This window comes from Phoca vitulina, unplaced genomic scaffold (assembly GCF_004348235.1).
Source record: "Phoca vitulina isolate PV1807 unplaced genomic scaffold, GSC_HSeal_1.0 scaffold2, whole genome shotgun sequence".
Taxonomy (NCBI): domain Eukaryota; kingdom Metazoa; phylum Chordata; class Mammalia; order Carnivora; family Phocidae; genus Phoca; species Phoca vitulina.
The window spans coordinates 18,268,753-18,296,381 of NW_022589705.1; the positions used below are offsets into that span (position 1 = coordinate 18,268,753).

A 27,629-nucleotide genomic window follows, 5' to 3' on the forward strand; every position below is an offset into this window, starting at 1 on the left:
CGCTCATGCTCTCTCTCTCTCTCAAAAAGAAAAAAAAGATAATTATAATCCAAGTCTCCACAATTCTATTTTTTTTTAAGTTTGTTTGTTTATTTATTTTAGTAATCTCTACACCCAGTGTGGGGCTTGAACTCACAACCCCGAGATCAAGAGCTCCACCACCTGAGCCAACCATGTGCCCCTCCACAATTCTATTTTTAAGTATATATCCTTGTCTTACTAATCAAAGTGTAATTGGCTAACCAGTAGCAACTGTATCACCTAGACTTGTTAGAAATGCAGAATTTCAGGCCTCACCCAGATCTAGTGCATTGGAATCTGCATTAGGACAAGATCCCCAGATGATACGAATGTTCATTACGATCTGAGAAGCACTGCCCTAAAGAAACTCTAGCACATGTACCAGGAGAAAAGAATGTATATAGCAGCACTGGTGGTAATAGCAATAGCAAAGAACTGGAAACAGCACAAATGTTCACTGCATAGAGAACGGATAAGTACATAGTGGCATGGTCATAAAAGCTAGTTGCAGAAAGATAGAATTTGATACCATTTTTATAAAACTCAAAAATAAGCAAAGGTAAACAAGATATTGTTAGAGATTCATATATAACATATGGAAACAAAGGTATGCTGAACACACAACGCAGGATGATGTTTACCTCAGGTGAGAGGAAGGGTTAAGAGGAGCAGACAGTGTGACCTTCCCTAGAATAGGAAAGGTTCTATTTGTTAAATTGGGTAATGAGTTCAAGGTTTTTGTTATTATGTGTGATTTATCTATATGTTACATTATTCTTTTGTAAGTGTACAATGTAACACAAATTTTAACAGCGTCGTTGAGCTATATACCACAAAATTCACTTGTTTTAAGTGTACAATTCAGTGATTTTTAGTACATTTTACAGTTATGCAACCATCGCCACAGTCTGGTAATAGGAAATTTCCATCACCACAAAAAGCTTTTTCCCATTCCCATTCCCAGTCATTTGCCATTTCCCATTCCCATTCCCAGCCCTAAGCAACCACTAATCTGCTTTCTGTCTCTGTAGATTGTTTTATCTACAGATAAATAGAATCATAAATAGAATCATGCAATATATAACCTTTCAGATCTGGCTTCTTTTACTTCCCATAATATTTTTGAGGTTCGTCCATGTCACAGCATGTACCAGTGTTTCAGTCATTTTTAAGGATAAAGAATCTTTTATTATGTGAATATACCACATTTTGTTCATTTGTTCATCTGTTGAAGAGTATTTGGACTGTTTCTAGTTTTTGGCTATTAAAAACAATGCTATTGCCATTATTCTTGTACTAGTCTTTGTATGGACATATGTTTTCCTTTCTCTTGGGTAGATACTTAGCAGTGGAACTGATGGGTCATAATCAGTCACTTTATTAATTAGGAAAAGGAAAAAATGGTTCTTTGGTTCTTTTGAACTCAAGCAAAAGGAATAACTAGTAAGTAGGTGACTTAACTGTTGATGCTGAAAGATAAGGACACACACAACACTGAATGTGGAAGTAGTAATCCACTGAGGTCGAAAGAGGGTAAAAGAAAAGAATACCCAAATATTTTCTTGGGAGAAGAATTAAAGGGAAAGTTAAGAGGAAGAAGGTGGTATAGGGGCCCTGGGAAGAAAATAATTCACTTCAAAGTCACGGCTACTACATCTTGTTTTTAAAAACACACGCACATATGGGGTTATCAAATAAGTAGTGCCTATAAAATGTTTTGTTAATAGGAAAGTTAAAAAAATTAAAGTTCTTTTGACTTTCCAGATTTTGTTATAAAAGTAATGATTTGGATTTATTGCTTATAATAGTTTGTATGTGAAATATACTGAAAAGCAAATAAAGCAAAAAAAAAGTGTGAGTTTGGGTAATATTAGACAGTAAATCTGTGAAATAACTGAGAATTTGTTTCACAGCCACTAACCTTCAATGTTGAGGATTTATAATGTTTTTTCCCATTTTTTAAAAAGATTTTATTTATTTTCACAGAGAGAGAGAGTGAGAGAGATAATGAGAGCAGGAACACAAGCAGGGGGAGGGGGAGAGGGAGAAGCAGGCTCCTGGCTGAGCAGGGAGCCCAATGTGGGGCTCAAGCCCAAGAGCCTAGGATCATGACCCGAGCTGAAGGCAGGCAGATGCTTAATGGCTGAGCCACCCAGGCGCCCCTCCCATTTTTTTTGTCTTTAATTCTTTAATTTTAATTCCCATCTAGAGGGCAAAAACCAGGCAAATGTCATCCTGGAAGTTTCTAGAAATTGGTGTCCTAGTTACTCTGAGAAAGACTATTAAAGCTCTGAACTTTTACATTCCCCCCAATCAACTTGACCTGAATTTGACATTCTCCAAGAGCCAAGTAAATCAAGGTTATAGGTCTGTGATATATACTATATATGCTGGGGAGCTGCATCTGACAACATTCTCTAAGAAGAAAAGATAATGTCTTTATTTTAGACATTAGGGTAACCTTTATCTTCTGTGAAAGAAAAAATTGAAAAGGCGATTTAGGTCACCAAGAACCCTCCATGGGAGTAAGGAATACCAGTCACTGGGTAGGATTCCAGCATAGACTTGTGACTCAATTAGTGGTACAGAGCCTTTGCTACAAAGTATAGAAATGTGCCATTTTCTGTAATCAAGGCGGGTACAATACAAGCTGAAAGGGGTATTTTCCTACTCATCAGGTCTTCACCGTAACTCTCTCCAAGTGCCTTCCCTTTGTGTTCCCTTAACAGTCTCTATTTCCACTTCATGGATGAAAAAGATGGTCGTTGGTGGACACAGCAATGGCTTGCCCAACTCGGTCCCTGAAACTAACTTTGAGCTGCCTCCCCAATTCCCCCGCCTCCAGCGTGCTCTTTTACCTCCTCGGGGGACTCTCCCCCCCCCCCCCCCCCCCGCGCAAAGTTATCTCAGGCCCCGCCCCGCCCGCTGGTTGGCTATGGGGTGGGAGGCTCGTTCCTTCCCTCGCCATTGGCCGCTCAGGGGGAGGTGCGTTTCCCGGCTCCCAATAGGTCGCCCCCGCGAGACAACTCTAACAACCACGGAGCATGTGTCATTTCCGGGTAAGATGGCTGCAGTGCGTGTGCTGAGGTCCTGGAGCCAGAATGCCGGGCGGCTGGTAAGCGGTTTGGGGCTCATTTGAGGTCGGGAAGGAGCGATTTGTCGCTAGTATTCCCGGGGAGGGTGTTACTTTGTCGTCCGAGTGCCAGGCGGACAGGGCACGCGGGATGGAGAAGTGGAAGGATGTATGTATGCTAAACGAAGGGCAGAGAAGGTGGCGAGCGGACGGGTCCGGAGACCCACTCCCTCCTTACCTGGCCGCATTTCTGTCGCGACTCCGTCTCTTTCCAGCTTTATCTACACCCAGCCCATTTAGCCTTTCACCCGTTAGCCTTTTATTGGGCACCATCTAGGTGCTGGGCATTGTGATAGGCACTGGGGATATGGAAATATATATTCATTAAGCATTTATTGAGCACCCACTGTGTGCCAAACACCGACAACACGACCCCTGCCTCGGAGAACTTACAGTCTAGAGGAAGAGACCGGTAAAGCAAAGCATAACACCACGGGTCCTTGCCTCCGAGGAGCAGAGAGATTCAGGCTTCATTCTGTGGACCTGCGCCACGTATCTTTACAACCTTTTTATCACCAGAGCTACGACCTACCACCATCTCCCTTGAAGTTTCTCCCTTTGAACAACCATTTAGCACCAGACACCTAACATCCCAGTAATCATAGTGTTTCATCCTATTTGCATAGCGTTTTTCCTTCTGGGATCCCTCTTCCCTAACGTCTTACAGTGGTCGACCCCTGATCTTACAAAATCTGTCAAGAGCCTCCTGTGTACCAGGTACTGTGCCAGGCACTCGGGAAACAAATGTGAGTAAGAGAGACCCCTGCCGTCTCAGATTAATTACAACACTGTGGTGGAAGGCAGGGGAGAAAGAGACATAAAGAAGGAATTAGGACAGCTTGAGAAGTGCTATAATGGGACAGTATAGAGTTACAGGAACACATTGGAGGGGTCTTGGGGGGTCAGAGAGGAGTTCTCAGAGGATACTATGTAACTTGAGATTTGCACAGTGGTAGGTATTGGCCTCTTTTTTGAAAGTTCTCCTTGCTTGGCTTCTGTGACACCAGCTTCCCAATATTCTTCTTTCTAGATGTTTGGCCACTCCATCCCAATCTCCTATTTTCCTGCCTGCCTTTTAAATATGTATTGCTGTTTATAAGGGCTCTGACTATGGCCCTCTGTGCTTCCTGGACTATTTCAGGCACTTCTTTGAATTTAGTTGCTGTCTATATGCTGACGATTCCTAAAGTTCCCCAGTCTTCAAGCCAGTTCTACTCCAGACCCATATATATCCTACCATCCTGGAAATCTCCAGTTGCATGCACATTAGGTATTTTTCAACTGCAAGTAATAAAAACCCAACCAATAAATGAGAAATTAACTATCTGTGCGTCCCAAAGCTAGATGGCCCCTGGCACTGGTTAAATGGCTCATACTTACCAGGGTTGTCATTTCAACAATTCATATGGCCTTTCCCTCATGGTTACAAGAGGGCTGCTACAACTTCATATTCAAGGCAGGAAGGAGGAAGGGGCAGTATCAGTCAGACTCTTTGGCCAGGACTATGTTACGTGGCCACTGCTAGCACCACGGGTCTTGAAGCTAGCATTTAGCCATCTCACACCGTCTGCTCAAATGCCTCAGAGGCACATTGGATTCTGGGTTCCAGAACTAAATGCCTCAGAGGCACATTGGATTCTGGGTTCCAGAACTAAACCCTCAGACCTGTTTCTCTTTTTTTAAAGATTTTATTTATTTGACAGAGAGAGAGACAGTGAGAGAGGGAACACAAGCAGGAGGAGTGGGAGAGGGAGAAGCAGGCCCCCTGCTGACTGGGGAGCCTGACGCGGGGCTCGATCCCAGGACTCTGGGATCATGACCTGAGCCGAAGGCAGATGCTTAACCGACTGAGCCACCCAGGCACCCCAGACCTGTTTCTCTTTTGATTCTAGCCTATAAATCTCCAAAATTTAGTCATTATTCTCCACCTTGCCCCCAACTGCAGCTATCCTGGTCTTTCCTAATTGGACTTTCTGCCTCCAATCGGTGCCTCTCCAACCCATTCTCCATAGTGTAACCAGAGTGATCTTATAAAGTAAGACATGCATTTGAGAATGCCATTTCCTTGCTTAAAACTGCTGCAAGCAAAATGTCCAAAATCTAAAACACTGTGAGGCAATTTATGATCTGGGCCTTTCCAAATCTCTCAGGCTTCATTTCTTGCTGAAACCTACTCACCCCAGCCCCCACTCTGACACTTCCCTCACCCTTGCCCCACACTGAACCACACTGGAAGTACATAGAGCTTCAATTAATTAAACATACTGCTCTCTCTCTCTCAACTCCAGACCTTTGCACATCTATTTCCTCTGCTTTAAAGACTCTTGCTTTCTTTCCCTATGGCCTCATCTGCAATACACCTCATCTCCTGGATTACTCCTACTCATCCCTTAGATCTTACTTCAAGTTTACTTTCTTGAAGTAGGTTGGTTCCCTCCTTTGTGTTTGTTTTTAATACTCTGTTTCTCCCATTATAACACTATGGTCATCATCACCTCTTTAATTGTCTTCCTTTGTAGGTATGGACTGTACATTCCATGAGAGAGGAATTCATCTATTTTGTTCTCTAATCCCAAGTGCCTGGCACAGTGTAGATACTCAATAAACATTTGTTGAACAACTCAGTAAAAAGTCTATTTTTTCCATCTGTTAAAAAGTTATAAACAACAAGAGGTCTTTTTTTTTTTTTTAAAGATTTTATTTATTTATTTGACAGAGAGAGAGAGAGAGATCACAAGTAGGCAGACAGGCAGGCAGAGGGAGAGGGAGAAGCAGGCTCCCTGCTGAGCACAGAGCCCAATGTGGGTCTCGATCCCAGGACTCTGGGATCATGACCTGAGCCGAAGGCAGATGCTTAACCATCTGAGCCACCCAGGCGTCCCATCAAGAGGTCTTAATACTTATAGGAAATTATTAACAAGGCCTTACTATGTTGTGTTTTATACTCCCCCATTGCATCAAGCATTGACTCTTGATTAACTTATCATATTGAATTAACATTGAAGTTTTCAATTTTGTCTGTCTTCCTGTAATGAAGTGTAAGCAACTTGAATTTAGGGACTATATTCTGTAGCTTTTTTAGCTTTGAATTCCCAAGCCCAGCACAATCCCTGTCTTTAGGAGTGCTCAACAACTGCCTGTTTTAATTATTATTTATTTCCTTATTTGAATCTGCTAGAACTTTGTTTCATCTCCTATTTTTTGTATTCTGTTTATAGAAAAAAATGTCTTTTTTAGCTTGACAAATTATTTTTTCTCCTTCTCCCTGCTGTTGCTTTTTTATCTTTCCATTCAGCAGCTTCACTAATGTTTTTTAGCCTTCTCTTAATCCATTTAATCACTATCACATAATGTCTGTTGTACTTATGTTGCTTTCTCCTTTTCCACTGTAAATCACTTCAGGAGCCTGTTATTTCATGCCTCAAATACTATAATAGTATCTTAACTTTTTCCTCTCTTACTTGGCTTTCCTGTTAATAATCAATAAACTGCAACTGTATTAATTTCTTAGTCCTTTTTCTTCAATAATCTATAGTGTAGGAGTTCAAACTCCTTATCCTGACATTTACAGTCATCGATAATTTGGTCCTTGAGCCACTTCCAATGCTCCCTTTTATAAATTTGATCAAGCCAAATCAAGCAACTCACTGCCTGAGGAGAAAAATTCCGGCAGCAGTTCCTTTGTTTATTCTGTTCCTTCTGCCTTAAAAGTGCATTTCTGCTCTTTAATTATTAATACTTACTATGCAAGGCCCACCTCAACTCTTCCTCCTGCAAGCCTTCCCAGATCAAGCCAACCTGAAAAAACAAAATAAAACACAAAAAAACTCTACTAAAACTCATCTAAAACCTACTGCCTATACTTATTACAAAAAACTAGAGCATACATGCCCATGCATGAGTGTGTGTGTGTGGGGGGGGGCTAGTGTTTCAGCTAGGTTATAAATTCAAAGTGGGGATTATTTCTCCTACATATAACAATGTGGTGTGAGAGAAAGAGCTTCAGCTTTAGAGTCAAATTTACTTGGTTTCAGAGCTGAATTTTGCCATTTGTTTGTTTTGTGACCTTGGGCAAAGCACTCATTAGTTTTTCAAAGAGGGCTAACGTGCCTTTTCTTGAAGGTAATTGTGAGATAAAAAGAAGATAAAAAAAGAGACTTTTAAAGTACCCAGCTCTTAGGTAGGAACTCAATAAAGTTTGATAGTTCCTGCCTCTCTTGCCTGGTGAGTAGTTCTTCAATAAAAGTTGCCGTTGTTGAAGGTAGGACCTTCAACAAAGGTTTTTTTTTTAAGATTTTATTTATTTATTTACTTGACAGAGACGGCCGAGAGAGGGAACACAAGCAGGGGGAGAGGGAGAGAAAGAAGCAGGCTTCCCGCTGAGCAGGGAGCTGGATGTGGGGCCCAATCCCAGGACCCTGGGCTGAAGGCAGACACCTAATGACTGAGCCACCCAGGCGCCCCCTTTCAAAGGTTTTTTAAAAAACGATTTTTTTAAAAAATCAAGGTGAATCCATATAATTCAAAACTTCCATTTACTGCCCTAAATTAAAGTTTATGAATGTCTGATGAAGTGTAAGTTGATTTACGCCTATGATTCTGTTGTTGACTAAGATCCAGGGTTGAGGGAGTTGAAGGAGAAAGAAAGGACACAGAAAATGGGGGTTTGGGAAAGAGAATTCTTTCACTGTCTGCTAAGTTGTTCTGTTTTTGTTTTTTTTTAAGATTCTATCCGTTTATTTGACAGAGACACAGCGAGAGAGGGAACACAGGCAGGGGGAGTGGGAGAGGGAGAAGCAGGCCTCCCCCGAGCAGGGAGCCCGATAAGCGGCTGAAGCCCAATGCGGGGCTCCATCCCAGGACCCTGGGATCATGACCTGAACCGAAGGCAGATGCTTAACAACTGAGCCACCCAAGCGCCCCCCTATCCGCTAAGTTTTAAGCTATCAATTTTAGTTAAGTTTTATGTTTCCTGAATGTTAATAAGAATAAAATATGTATTGTAAAGATTAGTTGCTTTATGATTATCTCTTAAGATAAAACTAAGATGCATGATTTAAGATTATTTATGTTTTAGGAAAGGGATCTTTAGTTTTTCTTTGCCTTCAGAAATCAGTAACAGCTTGGAAATTAAGGTGAAATATCATGTAATAATTTAAATGTATTGTTCCTATTGGTAAACCAAATATTTGTTTTTATATTATTTGCTCTCAGAAAAAGAACAAAATTCATTATAATATGGCTATAATACATAACATAATACATATTATAACATAAAAGGCTAATCACCACTAAAGGATAAAGTACATGACATTAAAGTAATTTTTTAAATTAAAAGTAACTCCTACATTAATAAAAAAATTTCAAATACATTCCACTATTCTCAAATACAGTAAGGGGGTTAGAAATTTTATGTTTAGGGGCGCCTCGGTGGCTCAGTCGTTAAGCATCTGCCTTCGGCTCAGTTCATGATCCCAGGGTCCTGGGATCAAGCCCCACATCAGGCTCTCTGCTCAGCAGGAAGCCTGCTTCTCCCTCTCCACTCCCCCTGCTCGTGTTCCCTCTCTCGCTGTGTCTCTCTCTGTCAAATAAATAAATAAAATCTTTAAAAAAAAAAAAAAGAAATTTTATGTTTAAAAGTGTGATGTAGTTAACCAGGTATTAATAATGTTGAAATATTAACTTTCAAAATAAAATAGTCTATTTTTCAGACACATAGGTTCTAATATATCAAGTTGAATAGATTCATGTCTACTTATTTCTATTACATATTGTCTTGCATTAAACTAAGATGTTATACAAAATGGTTACACCTAAAGAGTCATCTGTAAATTACAGTAAGAAATTATAGTAAGAAAACCTTTCCCTATAGCACTACACATGTTTTTCAGTGTCTTTAGATGCTAACAGTCAGTTTTGAATTGTTTAATAGTTTTAGGAAGTCTTTAGTGACTTGACTGCACCTACAAACCGATGTGTTTGTATAAAATACATTGTTAAAATTTCTTCACTTTCATAAGAAATTTTAGGCAAGGATCATAAACATATAAACAAATCTGACTCCAAGGATGTAGTTTTACTAAATAAAAGAACAAAATAATATTCTCTGGGTGCTAGGGTTTAAGTTCCTTTGATTTCTTGAACAGAAATACTAAAGAAATAACCAATTTTAATAAACTTGATTTTCACTGATTCCAGATTTTGGCCAGTTCAGATTTTGGCCTGGATAATTCCATATTGTTTCTTTGTGATAATGACTGTTTTACTTTTAGAATAGACTTGAAATTCAGTATGTACTTACAGAGAGAAGCCGTCAAGAACATTCACAAAAGCGTTTACTTTTTTGTTTTCTCATCTTTAGATTTGTGTTCGCTACTTTCAAACATGTATGAATGTTCATGTTTTGAAGCCAAAATATGTGTGTTTCTTTGGTTATCCTTCATTCAAGTATAGTCATCCACATCAGTTGCTGAAAACAACTGCTGGTAAGTATGATCTCAAAATAGCCTATATAAAATAATGTTTTATATCGTACTCAGAACTTTTATTTTTATTTTTTAAAGATTTTATTTATTTGACAGAGAGAGACACAGCGAGAGAGGGATCACAAGCAGGGGGAGTGGGAGAGGGAGAAGCAGGCTCCTGGCTGAGCAGGGAGCCCGATGTGGGGCTCAATCCCAGGGTCCTGGGATCATGACCTGAGCCCAACAACTGAGCCACCCAGGCGCCCCTCATACTCAGAACTTTTAAAAAAGTAATTGAAGACTTATCAAAGTAAAAAAAGTTAACCTTTTCTTTCTAGCCCAGCCCTCCTTGCTTTCCCTGAATCTATCCTTTTCTCATCTTCTTTTTTCTGTGCCCCCCCCATCCCTTTCGTATCTTTACATTAATGCTTGTGTCTTCATAATATTGGGAATGGGTTGTCTTGGGCCATCTGCTCTTTATCATGTGGCTCATCTAAGTGCAATAGTCAGGTAAATTGTTGACTTAGCAGATTGTATCCTTATACTGTCACTGTATTACTGGTTGCATGAAGCACCTACCTCAGTCTGTTGTGTTAAGATTGTGTGATGAAACATCCCAAAGTGTTCCTAAATAGAAAGTTTTCTGACTTTTACCATTTAATTACCTTTCTCACTTCTTTTTCTACCCTCAGTAAAGAACTTGAGGTTTAAGTATTAGATTTGGCAAGGGCACTAAGATTTTTTTTTCCTGATGTTCTATTTAGAACTCTCATAAAGAACCCTAGCCATTAAGCTTTTGACAGATACTTGATGCCTTAGTCTGTGCTAGCAATGAAAAATGGGGGAATTCCAGGCAGATCCAACCCCTGAGATCAGTCTTTCCATGCCTTTTTATAGGTCATCTTCCACAACACCCTAAGATACATAAACCCTACCTTTGCCTTTTTTTTTAAGATTTTTATTTTTAAAAGTTGATCTTTTCTCTTTATTTCTCAGAGAAAATAGAGGCCATTCAAGCAGAAACTCCCACCTTCCTGCTCTAATCTCTAAACACCTTGAGCTTTGGGTTCTTGGTCTATCTATTACTAGCAGTGTAACTTTAAGCAAGTTACTTAATTCCTTTCTATTTCATCATCTGTAAAATGGGAGTAATCACAGTGCCTAACTCATTGTATTGTTATGAGAATAAATTCATTTAACACAAGTATTTATTGATCACCTGCTATCTGCCAAGGCACTGTTCTAGGTGCTTGGGATACATTCTCTTCCTATATTCCCTAACTCAGTGAATACTTAAGCTAGAAACCTGGAGACTTCCAGATTCCTGTTTCACATCAAATTGATTACTGAGATCTATTAATTTGACATCTTATGTGGTTCTTAAATCTGTCTTTTTTTCAGACAGCTTTGAAAATATATAAACATATTAAATTCTATACTTCAGTTTCGTACCTGTAGTAGCCTCCTAACTGCTTTCTCTGTCATCCCTTCCCCAACCCCATCCACCCACATTCCTGCCAAGGAGATTTCTTTCTAAAATTAAAGATATAAAGTTACAGATCTGAAATTGCAGATGGTATTCCCTATTGGTTAATTATTGCTGAATAACAACCCTGCCCATGACTTTAGGCTTAAAGCAACAATGATTTATTATTTCACAGGATTCTGGGGGTTACCTGGGTGGTTCCTCTGCTGGTTTCACCTGAGCTCACTAATATAACTGTATTCAGCTAGAGGATCATCTGGGCTGGAAGGTGCAAGATGGTCTCACATACATGTCTGACAGTTGGTGCTGGTTTTTGGGTGGGGTGTCTCATTTCTCCTCCACATGGCCTTTCATCCTCTAATAGACTATAGCAGCTTCCTTACTCTGGGATCTCAAGGCAGTATTCCAAGAGGGAGATGGTAGAAGAAGCTGCGAGGTCCTTTGAGGTCTAGGCTCCAGAATTTGTACAACTTTACTTCTGCTATATTCTATTGTCCAAGCAAGTGATTTGCCAGCATAGATTTAAGTAGTGGTAAATTAGACTCTACGTCTTATGGGAGCAGCTGCAAAAAAATTATGACCATATTTACTTACCACTGGCTCCTGATCACCTGCAGGATAAGTTCCAAACACCTCACTGTGGCACAGCAAAGAAAGCCTTTTTAAATCTGGACTGACTTTTTGCCACGTATACTATCTTCAGCCATAGAATTGCGTGTTATTCCCTAACCATGCTATGCACTATATTTCCATGTTCTTCTTGCACATGCTGTTCCTTGAATAATATTGTTTTGTATAGAGGTGCCATAATATATTTACTTGTCATTTTTCGATGACTTAGATTGGTATCCCAGGTCTTCATTTTAACGCTATGATAACTATTCTTGAGCACAAATCTTTGTGTACCTCTCTTAATTATTTCCTCAGGGGAAAAAAGTCTTAAAAGCACAGTTGTTTATTGAGTCAAAGATACGAACTTTTTTTTTTTTTTAAGGCTTTTGATACTTAATACCAAACTATTTTTTCAGAAAGGTTCCAGTTTGTACTATGAGCAGCAGGCTGTGAGAGGACCGAACTTACTAGAGAGGAAATAAGAGGTGCCTAATACCTCCATATCAAAAATGCATTTGTATTTCTTAACCATTAACCTCTCTCCTTGTATTTATTAAAGAAAATCTTATGACCTGAATTGGCTTGTTGTGTGTTTTGTAAACAATTTTGATGAATAGCAGTCTGAAGATAGAGGAGCACTCTTGAATCGGTTCAGAGCCACTTGTTACCCTGGAAAAGTGAGAGGATCCATACCTACTTTCTGTTGACCAGAAATACTTATTCTTGGGAATAATTACCATAAAGTATCACTTGCATCTAATTGTTATAAGAGTGGGGTAGAAATTCAAAAAGGGATAAACAATGGTAAGAGGAAGGAGAGGGACTAAAACTTAATGATAAGTTGGCAGAACATGGTTTGGACAGATGAAAATTTTTCAAGTTGTCTAGATACGGACCTGCCTGATCGTTAGCCACTAAGAATGAGAAGAGTTACATGAAGTCAAAAGAGATCTAAGAACAGGACACTAATGGTTATTACAGTTTAATAACAGAAAACAAGGAGATCCAGCTAGCTGGGCCTTCTATGCCCTTGTAGAAGAGCATTATTTGGGAAGTTGGAAAATGGAAGTGCTGTGGCAGTTATCAGTAGGTCTGTGATGCTGATTTATTTAAGATTTATTTAAATCTTTGATGGTTATGAATGACGCTTATGCTTTTAAAAATTATAAAATACATTTTTGTCTGTAAAATGCAATAGTTTCTGCCTCTGCTTGAGAATATTTTCTCATTTTAGCTGTGAAAGTATCTGTTAGGAATACATTACTTATTTAATGAGACCATTTCTCATTTGTCTTTGAAGCTCTGCAGGGACAGATTGTTCAATTCAAACTCTCAGACATCGGAGAAGGGATTAGAGAAGTAACTATTAAAGAATGGTAAGTTGGGGCACCTGGCTGGCTCAGTCAGTAGAGTATGTGATCTCGATCTGGGGTTGTAAGTTCAAGCCCAACGCTGGGTGTAGAGATTACTTAAAAATAAAATCTTAAAAAAAAAAAAAAGAATGGTAAGTTATTCTGAAAAAGATTTTAAGTCAATGTAAAAAAAATTTGTGTAAAAATAAATAGGAATTATTTAAGTTGAGAAACTTCTTTCTATAACAATGCTTTTTTTAAAAGCGATAAGTTTAGTAAGTTTTAGTTTAATAGTTTGTGTTGCTAATATGTTGTTAATACAATTCATCATACATCATGACATTTTATTTGATGTAATCGCTTAAGGATTATCTTTTCTTTTAAAAAATTTTTTTCACTGCCCACCCCTCACTTCAGCTAAAAAAGATAAATTAGTCTGTCAAAGATGTTAACTTGATATGACCATGTGCTTGAATGACATTTGTATATAAACTATTTATTTCCAGACTATTTTAAAATCATGATAGAGTCTAAGCTCTCTTTACTAAAAATGACCTCAGTAAGAATGCCAGTACATTTGACTCACCATTCTGTTTACATATATTTTTAGGATAGGTTAAAATATAATACCAAAAGGTATCAATCAAAACATAATTTTTGGAAAGGTTCAAAGTTTTTCAAAAAAAGCCTTGAAACAGCCTCCTACTGCCTTCATCATTCTCCTACTTTTCCTTCTTTTACTTTTTGGAAAAAAAAGAAACACCTCTGGGTAGTGAACTAATTTTTAAAGGTGTCTAGAAGTAGCAGTGAAGGGGCGCCTGGGTGGCTCAGTCATTAAGCATCTGCCTTCAGCTCAGGTCATGATCCCAAGGTCCTGGGATCGAGCCCCTCATCGGGCTCCCTGCTCTGTGGGAAGCCTGCTTCTCCCTCTCCCGCTCCCCCTGCTTGTGTTCCCTCTCTCGCTGTGTCTCTGTCAAATAAATAAATAAAATCTGTAAAAAAAAAAAAAAAAAATAGAAGTAGCAGTTAAGATGAATAAATAGAGGCTCTTTCACCATAGTTTTATACTGTTGAAGATCCTTTTAAGAATCAGATTGAGGGGCGCCTGGGTGGCTCAGTTGTTAAGCGTCTGCCTTCAGCTCAGGTCACGATCTCAGAGTCCTGGGATCGAGCCCCTTATCGGGCTCCCTGCTCGGCGGGAAGCCTACTTCTCCCTCTCCCACTCCCCCTGCTTGTGTTGCCTCTCTCGCTATGTCTCTGTCAAATAAATAAATAAAATCTTAAAAAAAAAAAAAAAAAAAAAGAATCTGATTGAGCCACCTGTACTTTCTTTCTCTGTAGTTCTCACTGTTATTACTTTGTAAGTTAGAAAAGAATAAGAACATGATTGTGCCTTACGGTTGTGTCTCTAATGGCATTGTGGGATTAAGGAAAGCAGTGGATGTCAAATCAGAAGAGCTTGACTCTGAAACTTACTAACCATCTTGCCTGGGACTCATGTGGTCTCTACTGAGCATTGATTCTTTTTTTTTTTTTTTAAAGATTTTTTTAAAATTTATTTATTTGAGAGAGAGAGAGCACATGAGAGGGGGGAGGGTCAGAGGGAGAAGCAGACTCCCTGCCGAGCAGGGAGCCCGATGCGGGACTCGATCCCAGGACTCCAGGATCATGACCTGAGCCGAAGGTTGTCGCTTAACCAACTGAGCCACCCAGGCGCCCTGAGCATTGATTCTTAATGTGTAAAATGGGGGAAACAGAACTTACTCTGACATCTCACGAGGGTTATTGAAAGGATCAAATAATTTAATATATAGAAAATGCCTTTTAAATCTGCAAAGTATTATGTACATTTATGCTTTTGATACCTCCTTTCTAAGACAAAGACTAGTCTTTGTAGATTTCAGATTTTTTTTTAACATTCCTTAATTTCTACCTCTTATTAATTCTCTAGACACATATGGTTTTTGTTTTTTGGGTTTTTTTGTTTGTTTGTTTGTTTTAAGATTTTATTTATTCATTTGACAGAGGGAGACACAGCGAGAGAGGGAACACAAGCAGGGGGAGTGGGAGAGGGAGAAGCAGGCTTCCCGCGGAGCAGGGAGCCTTATGTGGGGCTCGATCCCAGGACTCTGGGATCATGACCTGAGCCGAAGGCAGATGCTGAATGACTGAGCCACCCAGGTGCCCCGACACATATGTTTGATACAGGGTTTTAAGGTTCTTGGCAAAGGAGATTATTTCATTCCTAATGAAAATTAATAGTTCATTAAATGAGAAACACATATTTGATTAAGGTTTTTCAGAAGTTCTTTAAGAAATATTAAGAGCTTTCTTGAATTCTGTGTTCTTTTTCTCTAACTTAATATCTATAAATCTCAACTCAAGGGAAAAAAAATATATATATATTGTAATGCAGTTGGGGGCACCTAGGTGGCTCAGTAAGTTAAGTATCCGACTCTTGATCTTGGCTCAGGTTTTGATCTCGTGGTTATGAGTTTGAACCCTGCATTGGGCTCCACGCTGGGCATGGAGTCTACTTAAAAAAAAAGTATATATATACATAGACTATATATATATATACACAACATTATGTATATATGTACACACTATATACAATATTATGTGTGTATATAGTGTGTATTCTATATATATAGTGTATATATACACATATATATACACATACACACTATATACACACTATATATATATATACACTATATGTATATATAATGCAGATGGTAAAATGTTAAAAAGCAGAATTGTGTGCTATACACCGAGAATAGAAATTTGAATGTGTAAGGAAGCATGATTTAACAGACGGTGATGTGTATGTAAGTGGCAGTAAAACCTTACTTATTCTTAGAATTTGTAGCAGCAAATATATGGATAAAGAAGAAAAAATACTTCTATTTCAAAAAGCCTTTGACAAATTTCCAAAACAAAAATTTGCATTATATATGTTCTTTTGTCTTAAAGTCAGTTTTGTCTGATAGTAATAGAGCCACTCCAGCTCTCTTTTGGTTACTATTTGCATGATTTTTTTTGGTGTGTGTGTGGTATATGCGTTTTGTGTGTGTTGTGATCATATAATTGTGAGTTTATTTCTGGATTTTCTATTTTCTATTGATCTACATGTCTATTTTTATGCCAATACCATACTATTTTGATTATTATGGCTTTGTAATATAACTTGAAATCTGGAATTTTGATCCCTCCAGCTTTGCTTTTCTTTCTCAAAATTGCTTTGGCTATTTGGGGTCTTTTGTGGTCCCATACAAATTTTAGGATTGTTTGTTCTAGTTCTGTGAAAAATGCTGTTGGTATTTCAATAGGGATTGCATTAAATGTGTAGGTTGCTTTGAGTAGTGTAGACATTTTTTTTTAAGGATTATGTATTTATTTATTTGAGAGAGAGAATGAGATAGAGAGAGCATGGGGGGGGGAGGGTCAGAGGGAAAAGCAGACTCCCCGCCGAGCAGGGAGCCCAACGCGGGACCCGATCCCGGGACTCCAGGACCATGACCTGAGCCGAAGGCAGTCGCTTAACCAACTGAGCCACCCAGGTGCCCCAGTATAGACATTTTAATCATAATTTGTTTTTCCAATCCATGAGCATGGAATATCTTTCCATTTCTTTGTATCATCTTCAGTTTCTTTCATCAGTGTTTTATAGTTTTTAGAGTACAGATCTTTCACCTCTTTGTTTAGGTTTATTCCTAGATATCTTCTTATTTTTGGTGCAATTGTAAATGGGATTGTTTTCTTTTTTTTTTTAAGATTTTATTTATTTGACAGAGAGCGAGATAGCGAGAGCAGGAACACAAGCAGGGGGAGCGGGAGAGGGAGAAGCAGGCTTCCTGCCGAGCAGGGAGCCCGATGCGGGGCTCGATCTCAGGACCCTGGGATCATGACCTGAGCCGAAGGCAGACGCTTAAAGACTGAGCCACCCAGGCACCCCAATGGGATTGTTTTCTTAATTTCTCTTTGTGCTGCTTCTGTAGTGGTATGTGGAAATGCAACAGATTTCTGTACATTGATTTTATATCCTGCAACTTTACTGAATTAATTTAGCAGTTCTAGTAGTTTTTTGTTTGAGTCTTTGGGTTTTCTATATATTAGTATCATCTTATCTGCAAAAAGTGAAAGTTTTACTTTTTCTTTACCAATTTGGATGCCTTTTATTTTTGTTGTTGTTGTCTGATTGCTGTGGCTAGGACTTCCAGTATTATGTTGAATAAAAGTGAAGAGAGTGGACATCCATATCTTGTTCCTGACCCTAGGGGAAAGGCTCTCAGTTTTTCCCCAATCGGGATGATGTTAGCTGTGGGTTTTTCATATATGGCCTTTATTATGTTGAGTTATGTTCCCTCTAAACCTACTTTCTTGAGAATTTTTATCATGAATAGATATTGTACTTTGTAAAATGCCTTTGTCTGTGTCTATTGAAATGATCAGAGGGTTCTTATCCTCTTATTGATGTGATGTATCAATAAGACTTCTGTTTGTTTGGAGTTTTTTTGCTACTGATTCAATTCTTTGCTGGTTGTCTGCCTATTCAATTTTTCTATTTCTTCCTGATTCAGTCTAGGAATTTATCCATTACTTCCAGGTTGTCCAATTTGTTGACAGAGTTTTTTATAATATTCTCTTATAATTGTTTGTATTTTTGTGGTGGGGGTGGTTATTTCTCCTCTTTCATTTGTGATTTTATCTATTTGAGTCTTTTCTCTTTTTTTCTTGATAAGTCTGGCTTGAGGTTTATCAATTTTATGGATTTTTTTCCAAAGAACCAGGTCTTAGTTTCATTGATCTGTTCTATTGTTTTTTTTTAATTTCTATATCATTTATTTCTGCCCTAATCTTTTTTATTTCCTTCCTGCTGGTTTTAGGTTTTGTTTTTTGTTCTTTTTTCTAGCTCCTTTGGGTGTAAGAGTAGGTTGTTTATTTGAGATTTTTTTCTGCTTCTTGAGGTAGGCCTATATTGCTATAAACTTCCCTCTTAGAACTTTTTTTGCTACATCCCAAAGGTTTTGGACCTTGTGTTTTCATTTTCATTTGTTTCTATATACTTTTTAAATTTCTTCTTTTATTTCCTGTTTGACCCATTCATTGCTTATTAGCATGTTATTTAACCTCATTATATTTGTGATCTTTCCAAATTTTTTCTTGTGGTTGACTTCTAGTTTAATAGCTCTGTGATCAGAAAAGATGCACTGTATGACTTCAGTCTTCTTGAATTTGTCAAGGATTGTTTTGTGGCTTAATATGTGATCTATTCTGGAGAATGTTCCATATGTGCCTGAAAAGAAGGTGTATTCTCCTGTTTTAGGCTGGAATGTTCTGAATATATCTGTTAAATCCATCTGGTCCAGAGTGTCATTCAAATTCATTGTTTCCTTGTTGATTTTCTGTTTAGATCATCTGTCCATTGATGTAGGTGGGGTGCTAAAGTGCTCTGCTATTATTGTATTATTATCAATTAGTTCTTTTATTTTTGTTATTAACTGTTTTATGTATTTGGGTCCTCCCATGTTGGTTGCATAAATATTTACAATTATATCTTTTTGTTGGATTGTCCCCTTTCTTATTATATAATGTCCTTATTTGTCTCTTGTTACAGCCTTTGTTTTAAAGTCTATCTTGTCCAATGTAAGTATTGCTACTCCAGCTTTCTTTTCTTTTCTTTCCCTTTTTTTAAGATTTTATTTATTCATTTATTTATTTATTTATTTTAGAGAGAGAGAGAGCACAAGCAGGGTGGGAGAAAGAATCTCAAGCAGACTCCACGCTGAGCCTGGAGCCTCTGCAGGGCTGGATCTCAGAACCCTAAGCTCATGACCCAAGCCAAAATCAAGAATTGGACCCTCAGCCACCTGAGCCACCCAGGCACCCCATACTCTGGCTTTCTTTTGGCATCCATTTGCATGATAGATGTTTCTCCATCCCCACTTTTTTTTTTTTTTAAAGATTTTATTTATTTATTTGACAGAGAGAGAGATAGCGAGAGCAGGAACACAAGCAGGGGGAGTGGGAGAGGGAGAAGCAGGCTTCCCGCTGAGCAAGGAGCCCAATGTGGGGCTCGATCCCAGGACCCTGGGATCATGACCTGAGCCCGAAAGCAAACACTTAACAACTGAGCCACCCAGGCGCCCCTCTCCATCCCCACTTTCAATCTGCAGGTGTCTTTAGGTCTAAAATGAGTCTCTTGTAGGCAGCGTATAGATGGGTCTTGTTTTTTTTGTTGTTTTTTTTTAATCCATTCTGTCACCCTATGTCTTTTGATTGGCATGTTTAATCCATTTACATTCCAAGTAATTATTGCTAGATACGTACTTTTCGCCATTTTATTACTTGTTTTGTGGTTGTTTCTGAAGATTTTCTCTGTCTTTCTCTCTTTCATGGTTTACTGGTTTTCTTTAGAGATATATTTGGATTTCTTTCTCTTTATTCTTTGCATACTTATTAGTGGTTTTTGATTTGTTGTTACCATTAGGTTTGTGTATAACATCTTCTGCATATAGCAGTGTAAATTAAGTTGATGGTCGTTTAAGTTTGAACACATTCTTCTCTCCTTCCTCCGTTTTAGGTATATATTGTCATATTTTACATCCTTTTATTTGTGAGTTCATTGACTGATTTTTTACAGAAATATTCATTTTTACTGCTTTTGTGTTTCCTACTGTCATATTGTCACTCTCGGTCTTCCTTTCCACTCAGAGTCTCTTAATATTTCTTGCAAGGTTGGTTTAGTGGTCATGAACTCCTTTAGTTCTTGTTTGTCTGGGAAATTCCTTATCTCTCCTTCTATTCTGAATGATAAACTTTATCACTAGCAAATTGTTGGCTGCAGATTTTTTCCATTCAGCACTTTGAATATATCATGCCAGTGTCCTGGCTTAGAAAGTTTCTGCTGAAAAATCCCCTGATAGCCTTATGTGGTTTCCCTTGTATGTTACTGTCTTCTTTTGTCTTTCTGCTTTTAAAATTTCTTAACACTACATTTTGCCAATTTAATTACAATATGTCTTGGTGTGGATCTGCTTTTGCCAGTTTTGGTGGGGGTTCTCTGTGCCTCCTGGATCTGGATATCTGTTTCCTTCCCCAGATTAGAGAAATTTCCAGCTATTATTTCTTCAAATAAATTTTCTGTCCCCTTTTCTCTCTCTTTTGGGACTCCTATAATATAAATGTTATTACATTTGATGGAGTCACTGAGTTCTTTAAGTCTCTTTTCATTTTGCAAAATTTTTTTTTTCTTCTTTTGTTCAACTTGATTACATTCCATTACTGTGTTTTCTAGGTCATTAATTTGTTCTACTGCTTCTTCCAAACTGCTGTTCATTGCATCAAGTGTGTTTCTGATCTTGCTTATTGTACTCTTCATCTCTGATTGGTTCTTTTTTATTTCTGTGTTAAGGGTCTTATTGATGTCTTCCAGTCTTTTCTCAAGTCCAGTGAGTATATTTTTATGATTATTGCTTGAAATATGCCATCAGGCATGTTACTTATCTCTTTCACTTAGATCTCCAGCCATGGCCTTGTCCTGTTCTTTCATTTGGGTCAAATGTCTCTGTCTTCTCATTTTGTTTAAGTCTCTGTGTCTGTTTCTTTGTGTTAGAAAAGTCAGCTACGTCCCCTGTTCTTGAGGGTAATGGCCTTATGAAGAAGAGGTCCTCTAGTGCCCTGCCGTGTAGTGTCCCCTGTTCTCCAGGGCCTGGAGCTTCTGGGAGTGTCTCCAGTGTGTGTTGCATATGCTCTGTTGTTTTATCCCAGCCACTTTATCCTTTAGGCGCATTGTCTGCAGAGGCTGTCCCTGCTGTGGGCAGTATTTGGTCCCTGGCCTGACTGTGGTGCATTTTAACTAGGTGTGCTCTGGTCTGCTTGTGAAATGAGACCTGTTGCCATCGCTATCAGAACCAAGGCTCCGCAAAACTCCCAGATTGAGAGATATGGTGTTGGCAGGGTTTTGAGCCAGACTTTTTGGGGAGAGGGACCCACCATGCTGGGACTGAGGCAAGTGTGACCAGGAAGGTTGGTTCCACTGGAGCATGGGGTGGAGGAGGTGGTGGGACTTGGTGTAAGCATGCTAAGTAGTGAGTGTTGGCACTGCACTGCCTCCCATAGGTAGTCCTGTGCTTTTGCTGAGGGGTGGGGGAGGGAAATCGCACCTTCCAATTCCTTTGTTCCTGGAGGGGCTCTCTGAATGCTGCCTCTCTGGAATGTCCTCTAGGATGAACAAATAACCTCCCCACCTTGTGACCCAGAATATTCTTGAGGTCACTGTTTCCATGCTATATATCTGCAGGCTGTTTGCCCTGCCTTCTCTCCAACAGTGGCCCCAATCAGTGCCTTCAGGCTCTATCTGAGCCAAGCCCACTCACCTTTACAACTCCAGGCTTTAAGCCCTGCTGGTTGCAAGAACTCCCGAAATCCAGCCCCTCTCACTTTCCAAGCCAATTATTGTGGGAATTAGTTTTCCCCATGTACTCCCCTGTGTGCTAGTCTGTCTCTCACCCTTCTCTGCCACCACAGCTACCTCCCAACTGCAGTGGCTGATCTGTTTCTTTCTCAAACCATGTCTCTGCACATCCTACCTTCATTGATGTGGCCTCTTCTCTACTGTTAGCTGTAGAGTTTGTTCTGCTAGTCTTAAGATTGATTTCTGGGGTATGTAGGATGATTTGAGAGTTATCTAGTTGTATTTGTGGGACGAGATGAGCCTCGGGTCCTCCTGCTCTGCCACCATCTTCCCATCCTGCATGATATATTGTTTCGCATCCTTTTACTTTCAACCTATTTGTGTCTCTTGTAGATAGCATATAGTGGAATCGTTTTTTGAAATCCATTTTTCCAGGTTATGTCTTTTATTTGGCATGTTTAAGCCATTTACATTTAATGTAATGGATAAAGTAAGATTCATATCTGCCATTTTGCTATTTGTTTTCTATATGTTTTATGTGGTTTTTGTTCATGTAGTTCTCCATTAGTGCCTCCTGTTATGATAAATAAATATTTCTACTGTACCATTTTAATTTCCTTGTTTCTTTTACTATATATATTTTTTAGTTACTTTCTTAGTGGCTGCCCTGTGGTTTAATAAAAAAACAATGTAGTTTGGATTAATACCAACTTAGTTTCAATAATACATTAAAAACGTTGCTCCAATATAACTCTTTCCTTTCTTCCCTCCTTTTTTGCTATTATTGTCATATGTATTACATGTTTAAACATTATAAGCCCATCAACAGTTTTTAAAGCATTGCTTTATGCACTTGTTTTGTAAATCAGAATTAAAAAGGGGTACAAACAAAATATAGTGTCTTGTATATTTACCTATGTAGTTATCTTTATTAGTATTCTTTATTTCTTCATGTGGATTTGAGTTGCTGTCTATTGTCCTTTTATTTCAGCTTGAAGGACTCCTTTTAGCATTTCTTGTAGGGCAGGTTGCTAGCAAAAATTCTGCTTTAAAGGGTGCTGGGGGGATGGGTTAGTCCGGTGATGGGTATTAAGGAGGGCACGTATTACATGGAGTACTGGGTGTTATATACAAACAATGAATCATGGAACACTACATCAAAAACTAATGATGTACTGTATGGTGACTAACATAACATAAAAAAAAAAAAATTCTGCTTTGGGGCACCTGGGTGGCTCAGTCGGTTAAGTGTCTGCCTTCGGCTCAGGTTGTGATCTGGGATCGAGCCCCACATGGGGCTCCCTGCTCAGCTGGGAGACTGTTTCTCCCTCTCCCACTCCCCTGCTTGTGTTCCCTCTCTCACTGTGTCTCTCTCTGTCAAATAAATAAATAAAATCTTTTTTAAAAAAATTCTGCTTTAATTTATTTGATAATGTATTTATTTCTCCTTCATTATTTGAAGCATAGCTTTGCTAGATATAAGATCCTTGACTGACAGTCTTTCTTTTCTTTCAGCACATTGAGTGTGTTATTCAACCACCTTTTGGCCATGGTTTCTGAATAGAAACCATCTGTTAGTCTTGAGTTTCTGTACTTGATGAGTGGTTTTCTCTTGCTGACTTTAAGATTTTCTCATTGTCTTTCAACAGTTTGGTTATGATGTGTCTAGGTGTGGCTCTTTTTGAATTTATACTGCTTGGACTTTGTTGAGCTTCTTGCATATGTACATTAATGTTTTCATCAAGTTTAGGAAGTTTTTAGCCATTATTTCTTCAAAGATTCTATCTCTTTATTGATATTCTTTATTTGGTGAGGCATCATTTTCTCCTGTGTCCCTTTAATTGTTTAGATATGGTTTCCTTTAGTTCTTTGAATATTTATCTATTTTTTTTTTTAAGATTTTATTTATTTATTTGCCAGAGAGAGAGACAGTGAGAGAGGGAACACAAGCAGGGGGAGTGGGAGAGAGAGAGGGAAGCAGGCTTCCCACTGAGCAGGGAACCCGATATGGGGCTTGATCCCAGGACCCCGGGATCATGACCTGAGCCGAAGGCAGACGCTTAACGACTGAGCCACCCAGGCGCCCCTAGTTCTTTGAATATTTAATTGTTGATTTAATTTAACTTTTATTAAAGTTAATTACACTAATTATTGTTAATTAACATCTGGCATCCTCAGGGATGGTTTCCATTGACTGCTTTTTTTCTCTACACAGGCCATACTTTGTTTCTTTACGTGTCTTGTAATTTTTTGTTGACAATTGGATATTTTACATGAAATAATGTGGCAGATATGTGGTAAGATATATGAACATCTTATTACACAGGTCTTCCTTTTAAGAACCTCTTGTTTGCCCTAACTTTTATCATTGCCTCAGCTAGCCATAATTTTAAATTGCTGTGGACTGTTTTCAGCAAACACCCTGAGGGAGCTGAGTCAGGTCAAACAAGAATAAGCTCTGTGGATGGAATTTTTCCAGAGAGCTGCCCAACATGTCAAACAGTGACAGTTCTCCAGGAGTTTGGCTTTTTGTGGAACTCCAAACTTGGGTCTGCCCTTACTATGGCAGTAAGGCTGCTGATTTTCAAGACTAATGCTGAGCTGGGGAAAGAATAATGAGAGTAGAAGTGAAAATAATAAAACTAGGGGGTGCCTGGGTGGCTCAGTCAAGTGTCTGCCTTCAGCTCAGGTCATGATCTCAGGGTCTTGGGATTGAGCCCCATGTTGGGCTTCCTGCTCAGCGAGGAGTCTGCCTCTCTCTCTCCCTGTCTGCCCTTCTCCCTGCTTGTGCTCGCCCTTTCACACACTCTCTCTCTCAAATGAATAAAAAATATCTTTAAAAAAAAAATAAAACTAGCTGTTTTTAATGAGGTTCAGCCACTTTTCCTGAATAGGTCTTTCTTGATTGTTGTAAGCCTTATTGTAATTTCTAGAATTCTGAAAAAGTCAGTTTTTAACAACTTTTGCCAGTATACTTGTTGCATTTATAGAGGAGCAGAATTCCAGAGGTCCTTAGTCAACCATTCTAGAAGTGTAAGTCTCCTATATGTGCTTTTAAACCTAGTTGCTATGTCATGGGTGATGTTTTATTATGGACTGAGAACTGGTTAAGACAGGAAGACAAGGAATAAGAATGACTGAACAATTATCTTAATGAAGAATGGTGGTAATAAGTCAGAAATGTGCCAGATACATCAAGAATGGTATTAGAATAAAAATTATATGTTGTATTTCAGATTTGGTCCATTCTGCCTGTTCTGTTTGCTGAGAATATCTAGAAGAGCCTGGGGTGCCTGGGTGGCTCAGTAGGTTGTCTGTCTTGGGGAGCTGGGTCATGATCCCCAGGTCCTGGGACTGAGCCCCACGTCAGGCTACTGAGCTCCCTGCTCAGTGGGGAGCCTGCTTCTCCCTCTCCCTTTGTCTGCCACTCCCCCTGCTTGTGCTCTCTCTCTCTCTCTCTCTCTGTGTGTCAAATGAATAAATAAAACCTGGAGAAAAAAAAAATATTTAGAAGAGCCTTATAAAGCATACCTAAGATGATTAAGGAGAAAAAGGGACTCATATACAAGGACAGATTAAAATAATTCTAGAAGGAAAGACTGAGAGAACTCAATCCAAAATTCATGAAATTACGAAGAATATGCATTTAAGATATCAATTTTTGGACTTAATTATAGAATAATAGACAAACCTTAAAGTTTGATGAAGGCTAATATAAAATAATAAAAGGAAATAACATTTTAAAAACATATTTTTAGAATTTCTCCCAAGAAATGGGTGAGGCATAACACCTGAAAGTGTAATTAAATTTTTGGACTTTAGATCTATAAATGGTCTTTAAATTTTTAGTATTTCTTGGGGATACATCAAGGAGATTCTGGAAGCATTTATAGTCTTTTTCTGAAACATTCTTCGGTGCACCATCTGGGACTAAATGATGTACTAGATGGATACTGATCTAATTCAGTGTAGCATTTACATTTTTAGGATGATTAGTATTATATACTTATAATTATTCATGTAAAAGTGTTTTGTGTCTTTTTCTTTTAGGTATGTAAAAGAAGGAGATACAGTGTCTCAGTTTGATAGCATCTGTGAAGTTCAAAGTGATAAAGCTTCTGTTACTATCACTAGTCGTTATGATGGAGTCATTAAAAAACTGTATTATAATCTAGACGATATTGCCTATGTGGGAAAGCCATTAGTAGACATAGAAACGGAAGCTTTAAAAGGTATTGTAAATGTGTTCATCTATTCTGCCAAATTGATTATTGCTGTCCTTTTGTTATTGGGTACCAATTAAAAGAGGTGTTAACTTTCAATAACTTATAGGATTTAATTTGGTGGTTTAAAAGCTGAAATTAGGAAAATAGAAAAGATCCTCTGTGATGCATGATTATCTTCTGACCAGTAACCATGTTACAAACATATACATTAACACTTAATTTATCTGGAGGCCTGCCTTCTGGAAACCTTGGTGTTCAAAGAATCAACAGGCTTTCTCAGGAATTAAAGATTCAGGCCTTGAATCCTAGTCACTAATAACAAAAACTGGAGCATGGGCAGGATTAAATGTAACAGTGGGATCCTTCTGTTTGCTTTTGATTCAAAAACAAAAACACTTGGGGTGCCTGGCTAAGTCAATCAGTGGAGCATGCAACTCGTGAGTTTGAGCCCCACGTTGGGGATAGAAATTACTTTTAAAAATTTAAAAATTAAATACTAAAAAAGAAAAAAACCTGACACTCTCATTGGTAATGGTTATGAAAGCCAAAGTTCCTGAAGAGAACTGGAAGAGAAAAGAAGGAAAATCATAATGAAAAGTGAAGAGACTAGCATTCAGAAGAAGCAGCGACCGTGGAACTTAGAAGCAGTAGATGTCCTGACAAAAGTGAATCCGTTGTGAAAATGTTTCAGAGGAAAACTAAAACAGTAGGCTTTCCCAGTGAAGGCAAACTGCTGGCTTTCTACCCCAGAAGTTCCTTATGTGGCATTGTTGTGATACACTAAAGTTATGTCATCTAGGAAACAGCTTTGCCATCAGGGATTGGCTGGGGGGGGTATAGGGGGGTGTGGCATAAGTTTTGTGATGCCACCCTAAGCCAGCAATATTTCACATATTTCAGGGCTGAAATAGACATTTTAGTAGTGTAATTCAAAAGTACAGAAGAAGTCTGAATTACGGTGGCTGGTTGACTCATAGTTCTACAGACTCTATCATTAATAACAACAGCAACACCTAATGTCACAGTCATACTTCACAGTTTATAAAAAGTTTCACCATTATTTTATTTATCCTTACTTGTGAAGTATTTCAGTTTAACAAATGAAGAAACTAAACCTATAGAGGTTGGGCTATTTGCCCAATGGTCAGTGACAGAACCAAATTTAGATCTCGATGGCCTGTCTTTGTCCAGAATATTTTACACTATGACATGCTGCCTCCAAAAGTTGGAAGATGGCCTATTGAAGCCTTCTTATTATTTATTAATCTCTACTATAAAAGCAGGATATGCACGTTGTAGCAAGTTATAAAATGCAGAAAACCAAAAATAAGAAAATGAAAACATTCCTGCTACTCAGAAATCACCACTCTTAACACATTAGTGTTTATCATTCCAGATATTTTTCTAAGCACACACATATGCATTGAAGTAGTTTTACCAAAGTAATGTATTGTGCTTACTGTATTCTAATCTGTTTGCTTAACTAGATATGTATTTTTGTGACAATACATTTTCATTTTCTCTGATAATCAGACTGTATTTAAATTTCCCCAGTTGCCCCCAAAATGTCCTTGAAATTTCAATTGGTTTGTTCAAACTGGGGTCCAGTATGGCACTAGACATGGCCCATGGTCTCTTTTCACATGACTAATACTCTTTCCTGTTTTGTTTCGTGACACTGACTTGTGGACAGGACTGTGTAATTTTTTTGCAAAATGTCACATCTTTGGGATTTGTCTTGTTGCTCCTTCATGGTGGTGTTGGCTTGTTCTTACCATTCTTATAGTTCCTGTAAACTGGAAGCAAGTTTCAAAGGCTAGGTTCAAGTCAAATATTAGGCTAGAATACATCATGGATCACATTGTGTACTTCATATAGCTTCACATCGAGACACACATAACATCTGGATGACCTGC

General features: G+C 38.5%; 1 protein-coding gene across 3 annotated transcripts in view; it reads left to right on the plus strand.

Moving 5' to 3' along the window:
- Positions 1-3,075: 3,075 nt before the first annotated feature.
- The window catches only part of DBT (dihydrolipoamide branched chain transacylase E2), a 55,076-nt gene continuing 30,522 nt past the window's right edge, over positions 3,076-27,629 (plus strand). For all 3 annotated transcript variants that reach the window (XR_004301609.1, XR_004301608.1, XM_032422707.1), the window contains exons 1-4: positions 3,076-3,136; positions 9,516-9,639; positions 13,017-13,092; positions 25,538-25,719. Coding sequence is in view for 1 of the 3 variants with exons in the window: in XM_032422707.1 (XP_032278598.1) it covers positions 3,086-3,136; positions 9,516-9,639; positions 13,017-13,092; positions 25,538-25,719 (433 nt within the window). In the remaining 2 variants the exon portion in view is untranslated. The remainder of the gene's footprint in view (positions 3,137-9,515; positions 9,640-13,016; positions 13,093-25,537; positions 25,720-27,629) is intronic.